General features: G+C 42.3%; 1 protein-coding gene across 6 annotated transcripts in view; it reads right to left on the minus strand.

The window, feature by feature from the left end:
• RAI14 (retinoic acid induced 14) overlaps nucleotides 1-18,818 on the minus strand; it is a 128,591-nt gene that overhangs the window by 40,007 nt on the left and 69,766 nt on the right. For 5 of the 6 annotated variants that reach the window (XM_039842699.1, XM_039842698.1, XM_039842701.1 and 2 more), the window contains exon 3: nucleotides 10,366-10,496. In XM_039842699.1, the coding sequence (XP_039698633.1) occupies nucleotides 10,366-10,496 (131 nt within the window). Of the gene's footprint in view, nucleotides 1-10,365; nucleotides 10,497-10,645; nucleotides 10,715-18,818 lie in introns of those variants that run through there. The other variant, XM_039842700.1, reaches the window with a different exon arrangement.

The following is an 18,818-nucleotide window of genomic DNA, read 5'->3' on the forward strand; positions in this document are numbered from 1 at the left end:
TAAGTGGAGGACAATTAAGAACCTCGCACCATCATTATTACCAAGGCACCCATTGTTTCAAAGTTCTTTTGAAAACATAATCCCCTTAGCCTTAAAAACAATCTCATGGATATGTTCCACAAAAAAGAAATCTATGCTGTTTTAAGGTTCATTATAATAGGGAATGTTTAGCTTTGCTTATAAAGCTCAGCTGGGCCCTTCAACAGAGATGTAACTAAAAGGCACAAATAGAGCAGCCCGAAGATTTACATAATATGACTTTGATGTCTTTGCTGCTTATTGATATTTGGAATTTCTCTGCTTCTGTCATTCGGAACATTCCCAAGGTTTCTGTGCTTAGGAGTTTTGTGGTTCCCAATCTCTCCCCGGCAACACTCTCCCTCTCTTCCCCTTTCCCTCTCCTCCCCTCCCTCCCACCCCTAAGAGAAGGTCAACCCACTGATGTCCCCAGCAGTCTGAAACGGCAGCTGGGTGGCAGTCTGAAGGGATGTAGGAGAAATGGCAGAGGGAGAGTGAGTGGCCTGGGAAACCAGGGTACCATGGCTGGGTTTCCTGTCTCATTGCTATGTCACCGTGGCTGAGGTGCTCAACTTCAGTTCCCTCACTTCTAAATCATGGTTCAGGCAATTAAATGACAGCATCCTCAGTAATGAAAGCAGCTTATCTATTGAAACACAATGCACTAGTTATGTTTTAACTCATTACAACCTCAACAAACCTACGGGTGGGGAAACTATTATCATGCCCATTTTACAGAGGAGGAAACTGAGGCACAGAGAAGCTTACCAACTTGTCCGAAGTCCCAGAACTAACAAGTAGCAGAGCCTGGATTCTAACCTAGGCATTCTGCCTGGACAGCTGGCCCTTCACCATCACGCCGAGAAACTGCACTGCTTGTTAAATCACTCACGAACTGTGAAACACTATATAACTTACTGGCTGTGCTGCTCTTTAAAAAACAAAGTTTAAACTGAAAAAAAAAATGAAAGTATTTGGTCAAAAAGCAAATGCTGGCTTCTCACTGAGGCAGATGAGGGTTGCCAGGGTTCTCAAATGGACAGGAATGCAATCCAAGCACGGAAGCAAACGGCCTGCAACAGAGGCTTCGTTTCCTACAAAACCACTCAGCGAGTTGTGTAAACCTTCCCGAAATAAATACTTCAGGACAAGGCTGGGATAGTTCTCAAAGCTCTTAACCCGAAGGGGACTTGAACTGTTGCTATTCAAAAGCCCATGAGTGACAACCTGGAAAGTTCCTTCTCTCTTTCAGAGTGATAACAAACAATTCTGGTTTCTGATTGCCAGCTGAAACAGAGTTGGAGGAATCGCAAACTCGCAAGGCTACTTTTAGAAGACTTTGAATTTTTTTAGGCATATTCATTCACAGGAAATTGCACTCAAACCAAACTCTTTCTGTCCCTTTCATGACTACTCCAGCTCCTGATTCCAAAAGAGCTGGCACAATTAAGCCAAGAGGGCAATAGCTGGATTCAACGGTTTAGTTTCCAATTCCTTCTCTCACTTCTGCAACCAATTTTCACACCCCAAATCAAGCAAATCACCAAGCCCACACCAAGAAATGACCATATACCAAAAGCTACCAAGACTATCCATGCCCAGATTCCCAGAGTATTAGAAGGTTCCAGAAGGACAAGCTAGTCTAACATTCTCATTTCACAGATGAAGACACTGAGGCTCAGAGAGGTCAGGAAATGTGTAAAAGATCAGGACTTGAATTCACCGCTCTGACTCTAAGAGCGGCTTGTCTTGAATGCACCCACATCTCCCTTCTTTATTTTTATAAAAGTCCTTTTGTTCCAAGAGAGGGGTCTCTAGGGTCTGTAAGACTCAGAAATACTTCATGGCAATCCCAGCTTTCTCCATAATCCCTACGGAGGTTCGGCATCTCCCAAACACTTATCATCGCCTCGGCTTTAATTACATTCCTTTTGTAAGACATCTTTCTCGAGGGGGAAAACATGACATTAAATCATATTAAAACGAATCGGGGAAATTAAGGATTTAATTCTAATTTTAAATACTTAATTTCTCTGATTTGTTTCCCTGGGAGGGGAAAAAAAGAAAAGAAAAAAGAAAAAGAAAAAAATTTTAAAGCATTTCTTCAATTAAAAAAAATAATAATAAATAAATAAATTTAGGATTTAATTCAAAAAAGTCCTCCCCATGGTGACAGGCTCTCCACAAGGAGATCCTGGCTCCCATTCAACCTCACCTTCTATCTCTCTCCATTCACTGGGCACATCCAGCACCCTCCCCACTTTGGGCTTCTGCCTCGCTGTTCCCTCCACCAGGACAGCAGTTCCAGTAAGGTGCATGGCTAGGCCTCTCACTCCATTCAGGAATCTGCTCAAAAGCAGGAGTCTGCTCAGAGAGGCCTTGCTTGCCCAGGTTTATTTATTGTGGCCCCGGCTTCGTCATTTTCTTCAACGCACCTGACGTTCCATGAAAAGGCCATGTGTTTATTGTGTCTGCTCCATTGGACTGTACGTTCCATGAAGTCAGAGACTTTGTCTTGCCTACTGCAATTTCCCTGGCACACAGGAGCAATAAGATCTTCAGGGGACAGCGGGGAGGAGACAAAGATGAAGGATTATGTCCTCAGAGCTAGGAAACCCTGCGACATTTAAGCTGAGCATTAGGATTGTCTGGTTTCATAAATGGGGTCTGGAAATAGCACTTGGGCATGAGAGAATCGTTAGGGCAAATGATTTGTCTCCTTTAGGCATGATAGGCCCCCAGACTCTAGTACCTAGAGCGGAGAACAGGTGATTTGTACTAGTTCCAGAACCTTTCTAATCCACATTTCTCTCTTCATAAATACTCCAGGGTGATTGAGAGTATCAGTGAGAAATAACTAAGGGAAATTGACAAGGCCTTTAAATTGCATGAAAGAATGATCTACGGTGTTGATTGAATGAACGACACATAGGAAAGCCCCTAGCCCAGTGTTGGGGCATTTAATATTATTAACATGATGCATAACAATTCCTTTCTTATTAATTTGGTAAGATGGAGCTCTAACCCTGATAATCTATTAACAGGGATGGGATAGGTAAGTAAGACCCATCAAATCCCAGATGACTGAAGAGGTAGTGGCAAGAGTGAGCTCGATCACTTTGGAAATTAGAAAAGTCTTCATAAAAGAGATGGCAAACTGGGCCTTGGATGATATGTAAGACTCAGCAGGATGGTGGTGGTGGCATCTTGGAAGACATGAATTTCAGGGGCCCTGGTGAGGAAGCAGGAATATTTCTAGAGGCCAGGGATGTGCTAAGTGATCTTATGTGCCTCCGCCCTTGAACTGTCTGGTTGCTGTCAGCATGAGAACCTCTTGCTCCAGGTGCCCTCTCTTGTGGGGTTAGATCGAGTGGCAGTCACTGCCTGTGTGTGATGAGACCCACACCCATCCGCTCCTGCTCTGCTCTGGATCACAGCAAACTGTGACATTTCCCAGGCTCTCCTGACCTCTGCATGCGGAAGTAGGTCTGGCCAGTGGCAGGCATGGCCAGAAAACCAGAGGGAGGGACAAAGCCAGACTGCTTCAGCCCTGAACAACAATGATCCATTTGAGTGTCTAAATTTCATCATTCTCAATATATTTAATCCAGTTTTCAAAATAAAATGTCCTGTGATCCCACCAATATTTTATCATAGTGTAGTTCATAATTTCAAAGTTCAATGTAGTTCATAATTTCTAAATCAATTCTCATCAATTTGTACCACTGCTGCAGTTACAAGTCTTCCCTCCAAGGTGCAATTTTACAACGAGATCTGTTCTGCTTTAACATACAATACTATTTCCCTTTAAAAACCTGGTGAACATAACTTACGTTAAGCCCAAGTTTACCTTTCATTTTAATTTTATTTTGTGCAGAAGCATTATATACACACATATGCATCTGTGTGTGTGCTAGCAAAAAATCACCGGGGCTCCCTGGGCTTTGGCCTTAGCCCACCTATAAGCTATCATCGAGTCGAACCTGTTGGGAAGCTCTGGGCTAGGAAACCTGAGGTCTCACTTTGGAGTGTCCAGGGCAGTGGCTCTCAGTTTGGGCTGACCATTCAGATCACCTGAGTGCTTAAAAAAACTCCATGCCCAGACGGCACCCCATGCTAATTACATAGGAATCTCTGAGGGTGACACCCAGTATTTTTCAAAGCTGTCTAGGTAATTCTAATGGCAGTCAAGTTGAGAATCACTGATCTGGTGTCAAGTGGGGCCTTGGAATTAAACTGTTCTGATAAGCTCTTGAAGAAGGGAAGGAAACAATGACCGTGGTGTCATCATTTTTCTTTTCAATTTGGGATGGCCTCTATTCATGTTTTTACCAACACCTACACTGTCCTCCTTCCCCTGTACCCACCCAAACCCTCTCAATCCATTCTTCAAAACCCACCTAAAATCACACCTCAGGCAGGTAGCATCTCTTAGCTATTCCAGTGCTTCGCCATCTCCATCTCGAACCCCTCACAATTAGTATTTAATAGTTTAGCACTTCATAATTCTCCACTACTTTCATTGGTCTTGTCTTCGCAGCTAGATGCTATACATCTAATAGGCAGGGACCACATTTTCTCCTTCTTTTGTATGTGCTTACAATAGAGTTTGGAATGTTTTAGATGCAGGGAGTACTTCCCAACTCGTAGATGAATAAAACAAACATTTGGGCACATTGGGAAGGTAGGAACACAGGTTATATCACCTTCAAAAATCTATGTGACCAAAAGCAGAGTGCTATAACAGCAATTCTATCCTTCAGTTTATCCCTTTGTCAAATATTAATAGGTTTTAGGAAAGATGGGGTGATTTTGCTTGGAAGGGGATTTTGCCTCGAAGGAGGCTGCAATTACATATAGTATGTAGGTAAACTAATCTGGCAGCCAAACTAACTTGATTTCTAAGACTGAACTGCTGGTATAAAATATCTAATACATTCCTATTCTGAGAAAATAGGAAGAGACAAAAAATAACGGGCCACCAGCCAGAGAAACCTGTTATCATACTGTTGTGCAGAATTTAAGGACTATCTCCCCTATTTTATATTTAAGCTCCACAGAGTCACCTAAAAATACTTGCACAAGTTCTTGCTTTCAAAGCCAAAGAGATCAAGTTTCTGAAGTGAGGGCTATGTATGCAGAAGACGTCTATCTCTACATATATTCCTGGATAGGATTTCTTCAAAGACTTCTTCACAGTCCCAGCAGTGATTTTATTTAGTCTGGTTGTTCCTAAGACAAACACACGTAACTTTAATTAAACGCACACAAAATGGAGGGGAAACCATCTTGAAACAATTAGACTGCTCTCTGGTAAGAGGTTTAGGGCAATGGCCCCCTCCTACCTCCTCACCTCCACCTCCACCTCGAAAAAGAGAACAGATGGGCGGAGGGAAGCCCAGCCTGAGTCCAGAAACACAGCCTGAAGCTGCAACTCTCTGACCCGCTCCATTTTGCTCTCTTCTGACCCAAGACACCACCACCCTTCTTTTACTCTTTCCTAAGTGAATTCCAGTCATTCAGTCGCTTTCACTTTTCTTTTTTAACCCCTCTTTGGTCAGTTTTAGAGGGAGGGAGAAAATTTTCAGGCAAGGTTTCTTATCTTTCTCTAAAGGAAATATTCCAGGAAGAAATGAAAAGTCTGAACAATTACGAAACCACTCATCTGGTGATTGACCTTGGGTTGTGAGGCTTCTGGAGAATGTGTGCTGAGATGGCCGCCTTTGCCGCCTCATGCTTGCGACTTCCTGGGTCATTCCGTATCTAGTTTAAATTGCAATGGAAGCTGGGAAAGCAAAATGTCAGGTTGTGACATTCACCAGGACAGCTCTTTCCCTCTTGAACCCCAAGTTAATTCACCCTTAATTTACTCATGAGATTTTACCAGCAAAAAGAGTATTTTCTCCATGAGAAACATCCTGAAAAGTCACTCCCACAGATACTGACTAAAGGACTCTTCTGTGCTTGAAAGAGAGGAAAAGATCAGCCCAACAGCACTAATCACATAATCTTTGTCCTCAGGGAGCTTACTGTGCTGTACAGAATTCAAGTCTTTTAGAAAACGAAGATTTTTCTTAAGCTCTCAAGTCTTTTCTGTTGGTGCTCCTGTTCTTTTGACATAAGAAAATACATCATCTTCTAAATTAAGATTGTAGTAGTTCAAAGGGAAGAAAAAAATCACAAAAGAACTAAGAAAATCAGAGAGGAAGGCACTCTGGACTGGACATAGGACCTGTGCAAACATCTGGACCTTCTTACGCAAGGGGCGGGCAGGAAGCAGACAGCCTCACCACCGGTAGAAGGCAGTGTGAGGACACTGAACTCAGTACGTGCAGGGCCAGTGGGGAGACCCTTGAGAGTCAAACAAGACTCTAGGTTATAAGGCAATCTGGGGACACTGCACTACTGAGCAAAATAACAAAATGGGTTATTACAAAAGCTAACTAGAACATAGGCCTCCAGCCTATTTTTGATATGGAGGTGGATAAATCAAAGGGTAAGCCCAAACTAGCAGGCAGAGAATGAGGTCAAGTATTGTCAAGGGCCTAACTTTCAAGTGTGTGATCTGGCCTTACCCTTTGGAGACAAATGCAAAACACTGTACATATCTCCACAATCAAATGCTGGCCCTGCAAGCCCCACAAGACTGCTGGGGCCAAGGGCTCTAGCAGAGGGGACACGCTGGGTTGGTCTGTCATGGATTCAGAACCACTCCTAGGAATTCACCAGTTCACGTGCTACCAAACCAAATGCACATGGGAAGAATAGGAACAAAAACAGAAAAGTCTACACAGCTTGAGAAAAATCTTCAAGTGTGAGGGAGACACACATACACTCAGCAGGAACGCACAGATGGAACTAACTCAAATATACATGTGCAGACTGGCACAGGCGAGAGGGCTGAAGCCCGGAGACTCACACGGCTTGGGGCTCATTGTGATAACAGAACCCCTGGCCTTGCATTGCTTCATGACACCAAAAGGACAGGAAAAATGGTTTCCAACCCACAGACCCCGGCTCCGTCTGCATACAAAGACCATTAGATTTGGATTAAAATATGAAGCCAGATAGATTTAAGTCTATGTTACCTTTGAAAATTAAATTATTGTAGTTATCAGTTAATAACTTTAATCATCAAAAGGAAAATTCCAAGCAGAAAAATTAAATGTTAACAGATGGTTACTTATGGAAAATCCTGCACCGAAAAAATGATTATCTTCTTTCTTCCTTTTATATACAGTTCCCCTTTCTACGTAAGTGTAACTGAAGGAAAAAATGGTGGACTTATATGTGCAAAGGTAGACATGTTAGAACTGCTTCTAGAGTTAACGCAGGAAAAGCTGTATCACGTGGGCCTAAGTTTTATTATCTGCAAAATGAAGGTGGTGATGTTTATATAACTACTGCGTGCATTTCTACTGTTAAAGGAGAATAAGATAAACTGATTCACGCTACGAGGATGAACTTTGAAACCATTATGCTAAGTGAAAGAAGCCAGAGACAAAGGGCCCCATATTGTATGATTCTACTTATATTAAATATCTGGAATAGGCAAATTCATAGAGACAGAAAGCAGATTAGTTGCTGGCAGGGGGAGCGGAAGGGGAGGTTGGGGAGTATCACTGCTTAAAGGGTACCGGGTTTCATTTGAGATGATGAAACATTTCTGAAAATAGAAAATAATGATGGTTGTATAACATTGTAAAAGTGCTTAATGCCACTTTTTCAGTGCAGGATACATTTCAGTATACACTGAAATGTATACTCTACTATGGTTTAAATGATAACTTTTATGTTATGTCTATTTTACCAAATAAAAAAGGAGCGAGAATAGAAAATAACATTCTGACCAGGTACTCTATACATAATAAATATCTTATTAACAGAAGTTATAAATTTTTAAGCCGATCATAACTGTGGCTAAGTTGCTAATCTAAATTTTCTATTTTCATTTTAGTGGGCACGTCTCGGACAAAACTATCATAAACCATTCTGTCTCCTTTCTCTAACGTGGCTATAAAAGGTTGTTTTGTGCAGACACCTACAAAGCTGGACTGGGAGGAGTAGAAGCCAGGAAAGCTGTATTGTGGTACAAGAAGTAGTCCAAAAGCACCATATCTACCACCAAAAATCTCAAGACAGGAGTGTGGCCTCTGCCACCACTCTGGTAGCACTGACTTCACCTGTGACATCATGGGAAAAGGTTAATTCGCTCACTCATCAAATGCTTTTTTTGAGTATCTACTACAAGCTGAGCAGTGGGCTAGATGATGTAATTATAACACTGTGAAATTACAATCCCTTCTATCAAGGAAATTTCAATGTAGAAGGAAAGAGGGATAAGAACTAAAAATTACAAGAGGTTGAGAAGGCAATTGACTCAACATAATATCAGCCAATAACCAAAGCCCGCCTACTATTGGGAGTCCTGATTATAAGTTACCATTTTAACTGTAGTAGAATATACATTTCAGTGGCATTAAGCACATTCACAATGTTGTACAAGAGTTCATTAGATTTTGACCCTGTGCCTCACACCTGAGAGACGGGCCTTTGCAAAGGTAAAGTCAAACTGCGGCTGATGGGGAGAGTTCAACCTGAGGGCTTTGGCAGAGGACCGGCCCAGCCCCTAGAGGACCAGACTCTGATCTGAGAGAGAACACCTCCCTCTGCCCTCTGTGAACCAATTAGCCTGGTCCCTAGACAAGCCCAGTCCCTTAAGCTATCTTGTGGTTCCCACAACAATAGGGTTAGTGGCTATGCTATGGGATCCAATGGGTGTCAGGAAGAGAGTTTAATTGGCAAAATCTGTTAAAATGTGAGTCCCAATCTTCTGAAAGTTTGCCCTTTATCCTTACTACCTATCTTTCACTCCAGAGTCAATCTAGTTTCTAGATGATAGTTCTCTGGTGAAACCTACATGGGACATTAAAAAGCATTAGTTCCTGGGCCTCCCCACAGACCTAATGATACAGAATATCTGGGGTGAGCATGGCATCATGCTCACCCCAGATATTTTCTTAAAGCACTCCTGGTGATTTTTATGCTGGCAGGATTGAGGACCACTCATCTGGGAAAAAAAAAAGGGAAGGGACCAAGTTCCTGCTATGGACTGGGTACTGTGCTAGCTCCGAACATACAGTATCTATATCTATAGCTGTAGGTGTCCCTCCCATATCCTCTTGGACTTGTTCTGGCCATAAGCATATGGCTCCTCTGAGAAACACTCAACCTTAGAGGGACAAGAGATCAAGGATAGATACCTCAGTTTCCATCCCTCGGGTGAAATAACTCTGAGACATACTTTAAACCTGGGGTAAGCAAATTAGTCCTGTGAGGGGCCAGACAGTTAATATGTTAGGCATTATGGACCATATAGTCTTTCTTGTGACTACTCAAATTTGTCTTTGCAGTGCAGAAGCAGCCATGGGACAGAGTTGGTCAACTCCTGCTCTAATTCCCAGAGGTTCTCAGTGGGAATGAGTTCCATCCAGTTGACCATAGCAGTAACCTGTGAATAACATGCTGTATAGACTTCATTCTCTTACTGTGTGTACTTCCTGGGATCACTGGCTAGAGAAACTACTTGCACTCAAATCCTTGCCTCTTGGTGTGCTTCTAGGGCCACCCAACCTACCTCAGTATCGTGTTTTAAACTCAAAACTACTCCAGCGGTTGAATATTACCATCTCCATTTTACAGTGAAGAAATTGAGATTCAAGGACTACAAAACTCATAAGGAAGAGAGTCCAGATTAGAAGCCTATTTGCCTCCAAAGTCAATGATCCCTCTACACAACCAGAGGAGAGATGGATACAAACAAATAAACCACACACGCACATACACATAAACACTTAATCAAATACGTAGTTTTAATTATGCAAGCAAGAGAACCACATACGGCAAATCATAAGGCAAAATTTATATTACTCATATAATTACTGAGCTATGTTAAGGGAGGGGTTTAAAAAGAAATAATAATATAAGTAGTAAGGTTTGAGGGTTATGAAAAAATTACTCTTATTTTTTATGCTGTTTCTAATCTGGGATAGAATTCATGTCTTGCCTATCAACGGGCTATGATCCTGGTGCTACGTCTTCTCTGCTGAAATCTTCATTTATGCCTGGAAACAAACACTGCCCTCAAGGGAAAGCTCGATGTATAATTTGAAACTTGCAGAGAAAGGAACTAGATTAGAATAACCTCTTACCTATTTTAACCTGGGGCTAGGAGGATAGTAATTTCTCAGAGTCCCCTGAAAGGCACTTGTGAAGGTCCCCTATGGACCCTAAGGAGTCCAGAGAACCCAGGGCTGGCACAGTTAGCAACCAATCTTTTTAGCTTACGCGGTCTTGCCCTCGTTGTCCTGTTTGGTGGCACTGGCCCCCTTCTTGCCCAGCAGTGAGGCCACCTTCTCCACGTCTCCATTCTCCACTGCCTGCAGCAGGCGGTCATCATTCTTGTTCCACTCATTGGTCTGTGGAGCAAAGGGGAGACACAGAGTCAGTGGACGACGGCAGTGGCCACGGCCATGCTGACCGGCAGGCCCTCGTTTTCCTAGCTCCCCACCCTCCCCTCCCATCGCTCAAATCGAAATCTTCCCTCAAATGGGCACTTTAAAAATACCTCCCCCTTCACCGTCGTGGCACTCAAGAAGGCCGGTTTCCCAAAAGGAAACATCAGCAGTTCAATGAAGCAGCGCTGGTCACCAAGCTCGGAAATAAAGTCACTTCTTTTAACTGAAGTTGGGAAGATGAAGTAACTTACCTTAAAGACCTCGAGGCCAGTTTACATATTAGCTTATTTCTAGCTAAACTCAACAGCTGGCTTCTCAGGACACCGGCCTTTGACCTGTTCCACAGCTCACTGGGCCAACGGTATTACAGAATCAAACTGGCCAATGGCTCAAGGTTACCTGAGAGTTTATACACACACAATTCTCTGCCTGCTTTTATTGCCACTCTCTCTGGCCTGCTGACTGGGCCCTGATTTTTGAGCTGCATACTGGTTTTAAGTCGTTGTCCAGGCTACCGATTCAACAAACTATATCACCAGACACAAAACTACTTCCTGAACAAGCCAGCAAACATCAAAGAGCTTTGAGCAAAGTCTCCACCACTGCCAACCCCCAGCCCCAACAGAGCACTTATGCAAACCACAGTAACAGTAAAGCTTTCATGTGCACAAAATCTAGTTTTTCCTCTTATAAAGGAAATAGAGGATCTCTATATAAGAGGAAATGGGCTTTGACTACAAGACTAGAAAGTTTCAAATGGGAAATGGCAGTAGTGAGCCATAGAAGGTTTTGGAGCAGAGGAGAGAATAAAGTCAGCGAGTGAAGAAGGGTCATTAGAAGGTGTATGAGGTGGATTAACGGGGAGAGAACCCATGGGTCACCTCCAGACCATCCTAACTAAGTTTACCTTCTGGACCCTCTAGTTGTGGATAACACCACCCTGGAGAGTCCCCCTCCCTCCCCAAGCTTTCTACACATGTTTCCAGGACTCTCTGCTTCCTGCGGGCTCTGATAAAGCAAGAGTGGGTCTACTAGATGTCCTAGGCCTCCCTCCAACTCCTGCCTACTGGCAGGGCCTTAGAGAAAGCCACAGGCCATGAAGGAGTGAAGTAAGTGTGCCCAGGGTTCAAGTCAGGAATTTGCTTCTCTGAGAGGCTCAGGATTGGACCGATCCCATTTCTCAGGACTGTTTCTTCTTGCGTTAGCCATCACTGAGTACAAGAGCACAGGAAGAATGAGGTAGGTGTGAATGAAAATGAGAAACGTGTCTTCTAGGCCACATGAACTTGAAGTCCAGAACTCTAGATTGACACTTACATGTTATGAACTTTAAGTCACCTCCCCACACACAAAACAACCTTCTCTGTGCCTCAGTTTCCGAAGGCGTTGGACTGGGTGACTACTGTGATTCCTCTAAAGCTCAAAAAACTTAATCTATAAAATGCTCCAAATCAGACTTTGCTAGGGATTGTTCTAGAACAGTACTGTCTGTGATAATGGAAATGTTCTGTATCTGCAATATCCAAACCTGTGGCCGCTGGGCAGTGATTCTCAACCAGAGGTGATTCTTCCCCCCAGGGGACACGTGGCAATCTCCATAAACATTTTTGATTGTCATGACTAGGGAATGCTACTGGATTCTCCTAGGTGGAGACCAGGATGCTGCGAAACTTCCTACAATGCACAGGACAGCCCCTTCCCCACAACAAACAATTACCTGGCCCCAAATAGCGAGATAGCGTTAGCCACATGTGGCTACTGAGCACTGGACATGTGTGTGGCTAGTGCAACTGAGGAACTAACTGTTAACTTTAATTTTAGACTTCAGTGCAGCTCTACATGACAGCTCTCTAAGTATTTTTAACAAAGTAAGAATGTGTCTGGGTCACTGTCATCCACACTCTCTCCTATAACCATCAATTTAATCACAAAGAAGATAGTAAGTCTTCAATTACAAATCAGGCTTCCTCTTGAAAGAGAATACGGTAAATAGACCGCCCCAGGAACAAGCATTTGTTTAGTAGAGTAGGAGGTTTTACTTAAAAACAAAATGTAGAAAAACCAAGAGACAGACTGCAGCTTATTTCCCTGATTGCATTTTTACAAGCCAAAACAAAACCAAAAAAGTTTATTGAAGTACATGTAAAACTCATGATTCCTATCTACATTATCCCAATGCTACACTATTAGTGTTGTCTTTTAAATCCTTCCCTGACTTAAACGGACCAAATTAAAACTGGATTGGGAAGATCAAAAGGATATAAAATCTCAGGGGACATGATTGAAAGTACTTAAGCAAAGAAAGACCACATGAAAGGATTTTCCTTTCCAGTGCTGCTAAGACACTCAACTCTCCAGGAGAGAGAAATCTGATTGCAGGGGTTCCCTAAAATTAGTTACATGTGGATATTTAGGGAATTCTATTTCTATAGGACATAACAAGAAAGATCCCCCCTCACCTACTCTTTGGAAGACAAGGTCAAAGGCACATCCCTTGAGGTATAAAATTCTTCTCTTTCATCTAGTCTCTTCTCAATACACACCAGAAGTTACTTTTCTCAGAGAGCAGATGAGGGGAAGAGAACATGGCTACCCACACACAAAGGTTTAATAAATATTATTAGTAACACCATTCAACCTGTGTGTGCTGCAGATGGAGTACAAGTAAGCACCAAGAAGAAAAAGGATGGGCTGTGTACATGTAGGCCTTAGAGTCGGAGCCAAGAGAACATTCAGAACAAACTGGGGAAACAGGGGCAAACCTAAAGAAGGACCTGCGGGAGAAAGCAGACCATCAGCTGGGAAATGAGGAGAGAAGGTAAGGGTTTTCGTCTTAAAATTCTCACAAGTATGCTAAAAGTAGAGGCCAAGAAGGGTCCCAAGTAGACCTCTAACTCAGGAATCCAGATTCTGAACGGTGAGTCTTTCAAGGTGAAATGACATCACCCAGATCACGGGCCAGCACAGCAGGGAGCCAACACTGATGTAACAGAGTGCTCTAGTCGGGCCAGGCCGACGGTTATACTTACAACTAGTTCTGCTCTACACAGCTGACCGCACCATGTTTCTTCCAGGAGCATGGCTTTCAAGATGCCATCACTTTCCTCTCCTAAACCCGTCCATGGAGATAATCCTTATATTTTCTCCAATATACTCTGTATCAAAACTTCCTTGGCCAAGCACAAGATGGGACAAAATAGATATTTAATAAACACCTTTAATGTCATTTCTCTTGAGAATCCAGAAGCATATTCTACTCCCCACCTCAATCCTCTGCTGAGTGGTACTAAATTCAAATCAAACATCAAAAGGAATCTTAAAGAACTATCTTGTCCAATCTACGGTTCAAAGGTAGTGTTGGTCCGATAAATAGGTTGTGATATTGTGATACAATAAGAAATATACGTTTGTTCTTTGTCCCAGTTCCTAGCACAGAGCTCTTAAAACCCATGGAATTTCCTGAGTGATAGGGGTAGGAGGAACATCTTTTTCTTTTTTTATTCATAATAAGCCTCTTTCAACTTTACCTGAGTTTATGTTAATGAGGTGACTGATAGCTTCAGGATGGGGGCTGGTTGTCAGAGGAATCGACCACGGGATTACAACTTTCAGGTCCTGACTCAGACCTTCAGGAAGGGGAGAGGGGCTAGAGATTGAGTCACTCACCAATGGCTAATGATTTAATCAACCATGGCTTTGTACTGGTCTCCACAAAAACTGCTAAACCACTCCTAAACCATGGGATTCAGACAGTTGCTGGGTTGGTGAACACACCGAGGTGCCGGGAAAGTGATGTGGAGAGGGCATGGACACACACACACACACACACACACACACACACACACACACACACACCCCCCATACCTTGCCCTGTGCATTTCTTCCATTTGGCTGATGCCAAGTTGTACCCTTTATAATAAACTAGTAATAATAAGTAAAGTGACTTCCTGAGTTCTATGAGCTGTTCTAGCAAATTATTGAAACTTAGGAGGGGATGGTGGGAACCCCCCGACTTTATAACTGATTGGTCAGAAGTAAGGTTGGCCCAGGACTTGAAATTGGCGTCTGAAATGGGGGCGGTCTTGTAGGACTGAGCTTTTAACCTGAGGGGTCTGATGTTAACTCCAGGTCATTAGTGTCAAATTTGAATTGAATTGCTGGATACCTTGTTGGTGGCAGGAGAGTTGGAGAATTGGTGGTTGACATGAAGAAAACCCCCCACACATTTGCTGTCAGAAGTGTTCTGTTTAAGCAGCAGACCATATGAAAGGTTGAGTCTGAAATGTTGCCATGACATCCCAAAGTAATTCACTCACCATCACGCAAACAACGAACATCCCCTCTCCCCACTTCCTGTGGAAATCCTCTCCTGTAACTGGCACGGTCTCCACAGGGCAGGCTTAGCTTTGCCCCCACACAAGGCTCCTCGTCCCCTATTAGTGGGTTAATCCAACATTTTTTTTTAATGAAATAGAAAAAAACACACTATCTATATCATTTAATAAGGTTAAATGTTTTCGTATGTGTGTCCTGGGTGATGATACAAAATATATATTTCTAATGGGAAATCACAATAGAAAACATTGGATGCCTCTACTTTAGAATACTCTGTCATCCCATCTACCTACGAAAGACTTTCTTCTAAAGCCTAGCTCAAGCCCTGCAGGCTCAAGCCTTTCCTGGATATCTCCCTCTGCTTCTGTCCTCCATCACGTCAGTGTCCCGAAGGAGCCAGCTACTCATCTGACTGAAGCCCGCAGTCTAGACCCGATGAAGTACTGCATCCTGGCTTTTGTTCCTGAGCTCCCTGTGTGTGCTTGTTTTGTTCACGGACAACAGCCTTCATTTCTTACCCGTGAGATGCCTAAAATGCTCAGTGTCTGTTGCTTATTTGAGCAGAAGTTTCTTCTTCTTGGTTAACCTAAATCCCCCCCAACTAAGCAAATATTTGGTCTTATTCATTTATAAAACTCTCTCATTCTTTTTTACAAACAACCATTCAATCTTCTCTCCAATTTTTTTATATGCTAAAAAAATCCAATTTTCTGAACTTTTCTACTCCCTTCACTTTTCTAAGGCCAGTTTTCCACAATATTGATCATGAGTACCCTTTCTCCTAATCACTTCACAACTAAGGAGCCAGCCCAGCTTCAGCATTCATCAGGGTGACCCAGTGTCTCTCAGTTACCAGGCTCACCTGGGCACTTGCTAAATATGCAGACTCGCAAGCCACATCCTGGAGATTCTGATCCCAGTGATCTGTGCTGGGGCCTTGGGCTGGTTTATATTCAACAAGTGCTCTCTGTCTTTCATTCTTCCTGAAAGTTTGGGGACAACTGGAACCTATACAGAAGCCAACCACAAGATCTCCTTGAAAGGATTTTCTTTCTTCGTGAGATATTAAGGAAGGGGGTGGGAGATGAGAAAAATTCTGCAGAACTAGACATTTTATCTCCTACAAATGCTTCATAAATATGAGACTTTACCGAGAAGTTGCATGTATAACCCTCAGTATAAGAATGTTAACAAAAGCATTGCTCGCAATAGGCAAAATTTATAAATAATCAAATATTCAATAACATCAGATAATTACAATACAATCAAGCAATGGAATGAAAATGACCAACTTACAACTATGTGCAGCATGGATGGATATTAAAAATAGTATTGCTGAAAGACGCAAAACACACAAAAAAATACAATAGTATGATTGTACGTATATAAAGATGAAATTGAGAAATATACATCCATATTGCTTAGGGATACATGCATAGATGGTAAAACTATAAAGAAAAGCAAGGACATGGTTACCATAATAGTGAGGATGGTAGTCAGGGGTGTGCGTGTGGCATTTGATCAGAAAGGGACATCTAGGAGCATTCAAGGGTCCCGTGCTCTATTTTATGACCTGGTTAGTGGCTCTACAGACATTCACTTGTAAGAAACTACATTATTTTTTGTGCACGTTTCTCTATATGTGATTTATTGCATGTGCACACACACACAGAGTTCACTTTGGTCACATCAACACCACATCAAGTGCATTTCCATGGTTTGCATCCTCATCTCTAAAAGAAGGCAGCCTGGTAACAAAATCTGGTTCTTAGAAGGCCTCGAATCCCCGCCACCCCCACCCCAGGGAATCTGATGAAGTGATGATCTTTCCTCAGCATAAGATACATGCACCCAAAAGCCTGCATACAATTTCAGAGGGTTCTCTTGCTTAAACCCTTACCCCCAGCCCATCCATTCGAACCCAAGTAAAGAAGGCTTGGTCTAGAAAAAAAAGAGACAGGCTTCACAGTTTAGCGCTTTTGAGCTGAAATTCCAGCTCCACTACCTCCCATTTAGGTGCTCTCAAAGCAGGTCATCAGCATCTCTGGTCTCTAAATTCCTTATTTGTCAAATGGGGAGAATCTTACTTAATTGCCAATTATCCTGAGAATTAAACGCAATGCACATGAAGTGCCTGGCACTCAAAAAATGGTGATTATTATTGAATTGATGATCTGCACTCTTCCTTCCTGATTCATGCTCTGAATCTTTTAATATTTATGATTTAGGACTGGCAGACAGTCCATGACTCTTTCAGATGCAGAGGACGCCGTAAGGCAAATTTAAATTTGCAAATTTTATACTATGCTCCTTTAAAGTCACATTTTAAAGGGCTCTAGAGAAAACATTCGCACACACAAAATTAACTATTTTATTGAATATGGCTGACTTTTCCAGGAGACTGTTTAAACAGACGCTATTTCAACAGAGTACACTGGGCCACATTTGCAAGTTCAGGAAGCCATATGTTATGCTCCGGAGACGTGTGTAATGTGTCAGCTATGAAGGGCAGCGTGTGGGAAAGGCAGACCTTACCTTCAATGTGGGCTGCAAACATTCCTGCTAATATATCACAAATGAGATTTTCAATGGCTGGCCTGTACGTTTCCTATTCATCAAATCATTTCCAAATGACACTGACTTGCTCAAGAGTTTTCCCTTGAATCTTGGCCTTTTTAAAGAGTTGCCTGCCTCCTTCCAGGGTAGCAGACATCATGTCAAGCGTGTGATGAACGCTGGGGCTTTGGCAACTGGCAACGTCTGCCCTTGGCCAGACGTGGCATCACCTTCTTTTATTTTGGTTTAATCACTGGGAACTGAAAAACCAGTGGAAACTCAGTGGTCACAGACATCTGGCTAGTGGGCAGGTGAGAATTTTGGAATATATCAATCCAGCCAAAATAATCTTGTTGCAATCCGGGAAGAGTGTCTTGGACTTTCCTTAGAAAAGACATTAAAACTCTAAGCATCACAAATTAGCATAGGTCTGGTTGTATGGGTCTGCTTGAGCAGCTGTCTGGAGGAGTGTATTTGAGAGATTATCTTTGGAAAGTCTGCATCTCTCCATAAACCTCTAGTTTACGGAGGGCAGACTTTTGCCAACATAATTAGTGAGTTAAGATGGTAGTTAGACAAAGTAGACAGTGTTTTCACTGAGAAGCTTTCAGATTCTTACCATCCAGAAAAAAAAAAAAGCACACACCTCATCTTTTAAGACAGAGGACAAGGAAAAGGCAAGCTTCAGGCCTAGATAATATTTTCCCCTGTTAACTGTACCAGCCATTACTCATTAGATATATAACCACTAGGTACAAATTAGTATAGAAAATCTCATAGATGTTATATTCATTTGTTTATTCATTCATTCAAATATTTACCTAGTACTTTTTTATATTTGTGGTATAGTCTTTACTGAATTTTCTATATAGTTGCACAGGTAAAAATACAGTAATATGAGAAATATGCCAAAAACACAAAATAGGATACTAGAATGGTAAAGTAAGCAAAATGGTGAATCAGCACAATAGAACAGAGAAACAACTCTCTGCTAGGCAGGCAGGAAAGGTTTTTGATTTGGGTAATGAACTAGACCTTGCAATGAATAATATTTAGGTTAATAGAGAGAGGACAAGACAGAACAATTGAAAAATGCAAGATGTAGTTTAGTAAATAGAGAGTTGACCTAAACGTGGCCTTACAAGACTGTCCTCCTTAGTGTCCATGGAAAACCCAGAAAATTACCAAAATATCATGATATAAACATTTGACCATTCTTCCAGTTTTAACAAGCCCAGCAGTTTCAGAAAGAGCTTTGTGTATATTGTTAATTATTTCAGACCAATACATGATAAGTTCATCTAAAAGGAGCTGCCCCTCTCCTTGCATTTTTATGTCAGATCTTTCATGCAGGCAGGTTACAGCATCTCTGATATCTACCCCGAAATCCAT

Source organism: Pteropus medius, unplaced genomic scaffold, assembly GCF_902729225.1.
Source record: "Pteropus medius unplaced genomic scaffold, Ma_sr-lr_union100, whole genome shotgun sequence".
Taxonomy (NCBI): Eukaryota; Metazoa; Chordata; class Mammalia; order Chiroptera; family Pteropodidae; genus Pteropus; species Pteropus medius.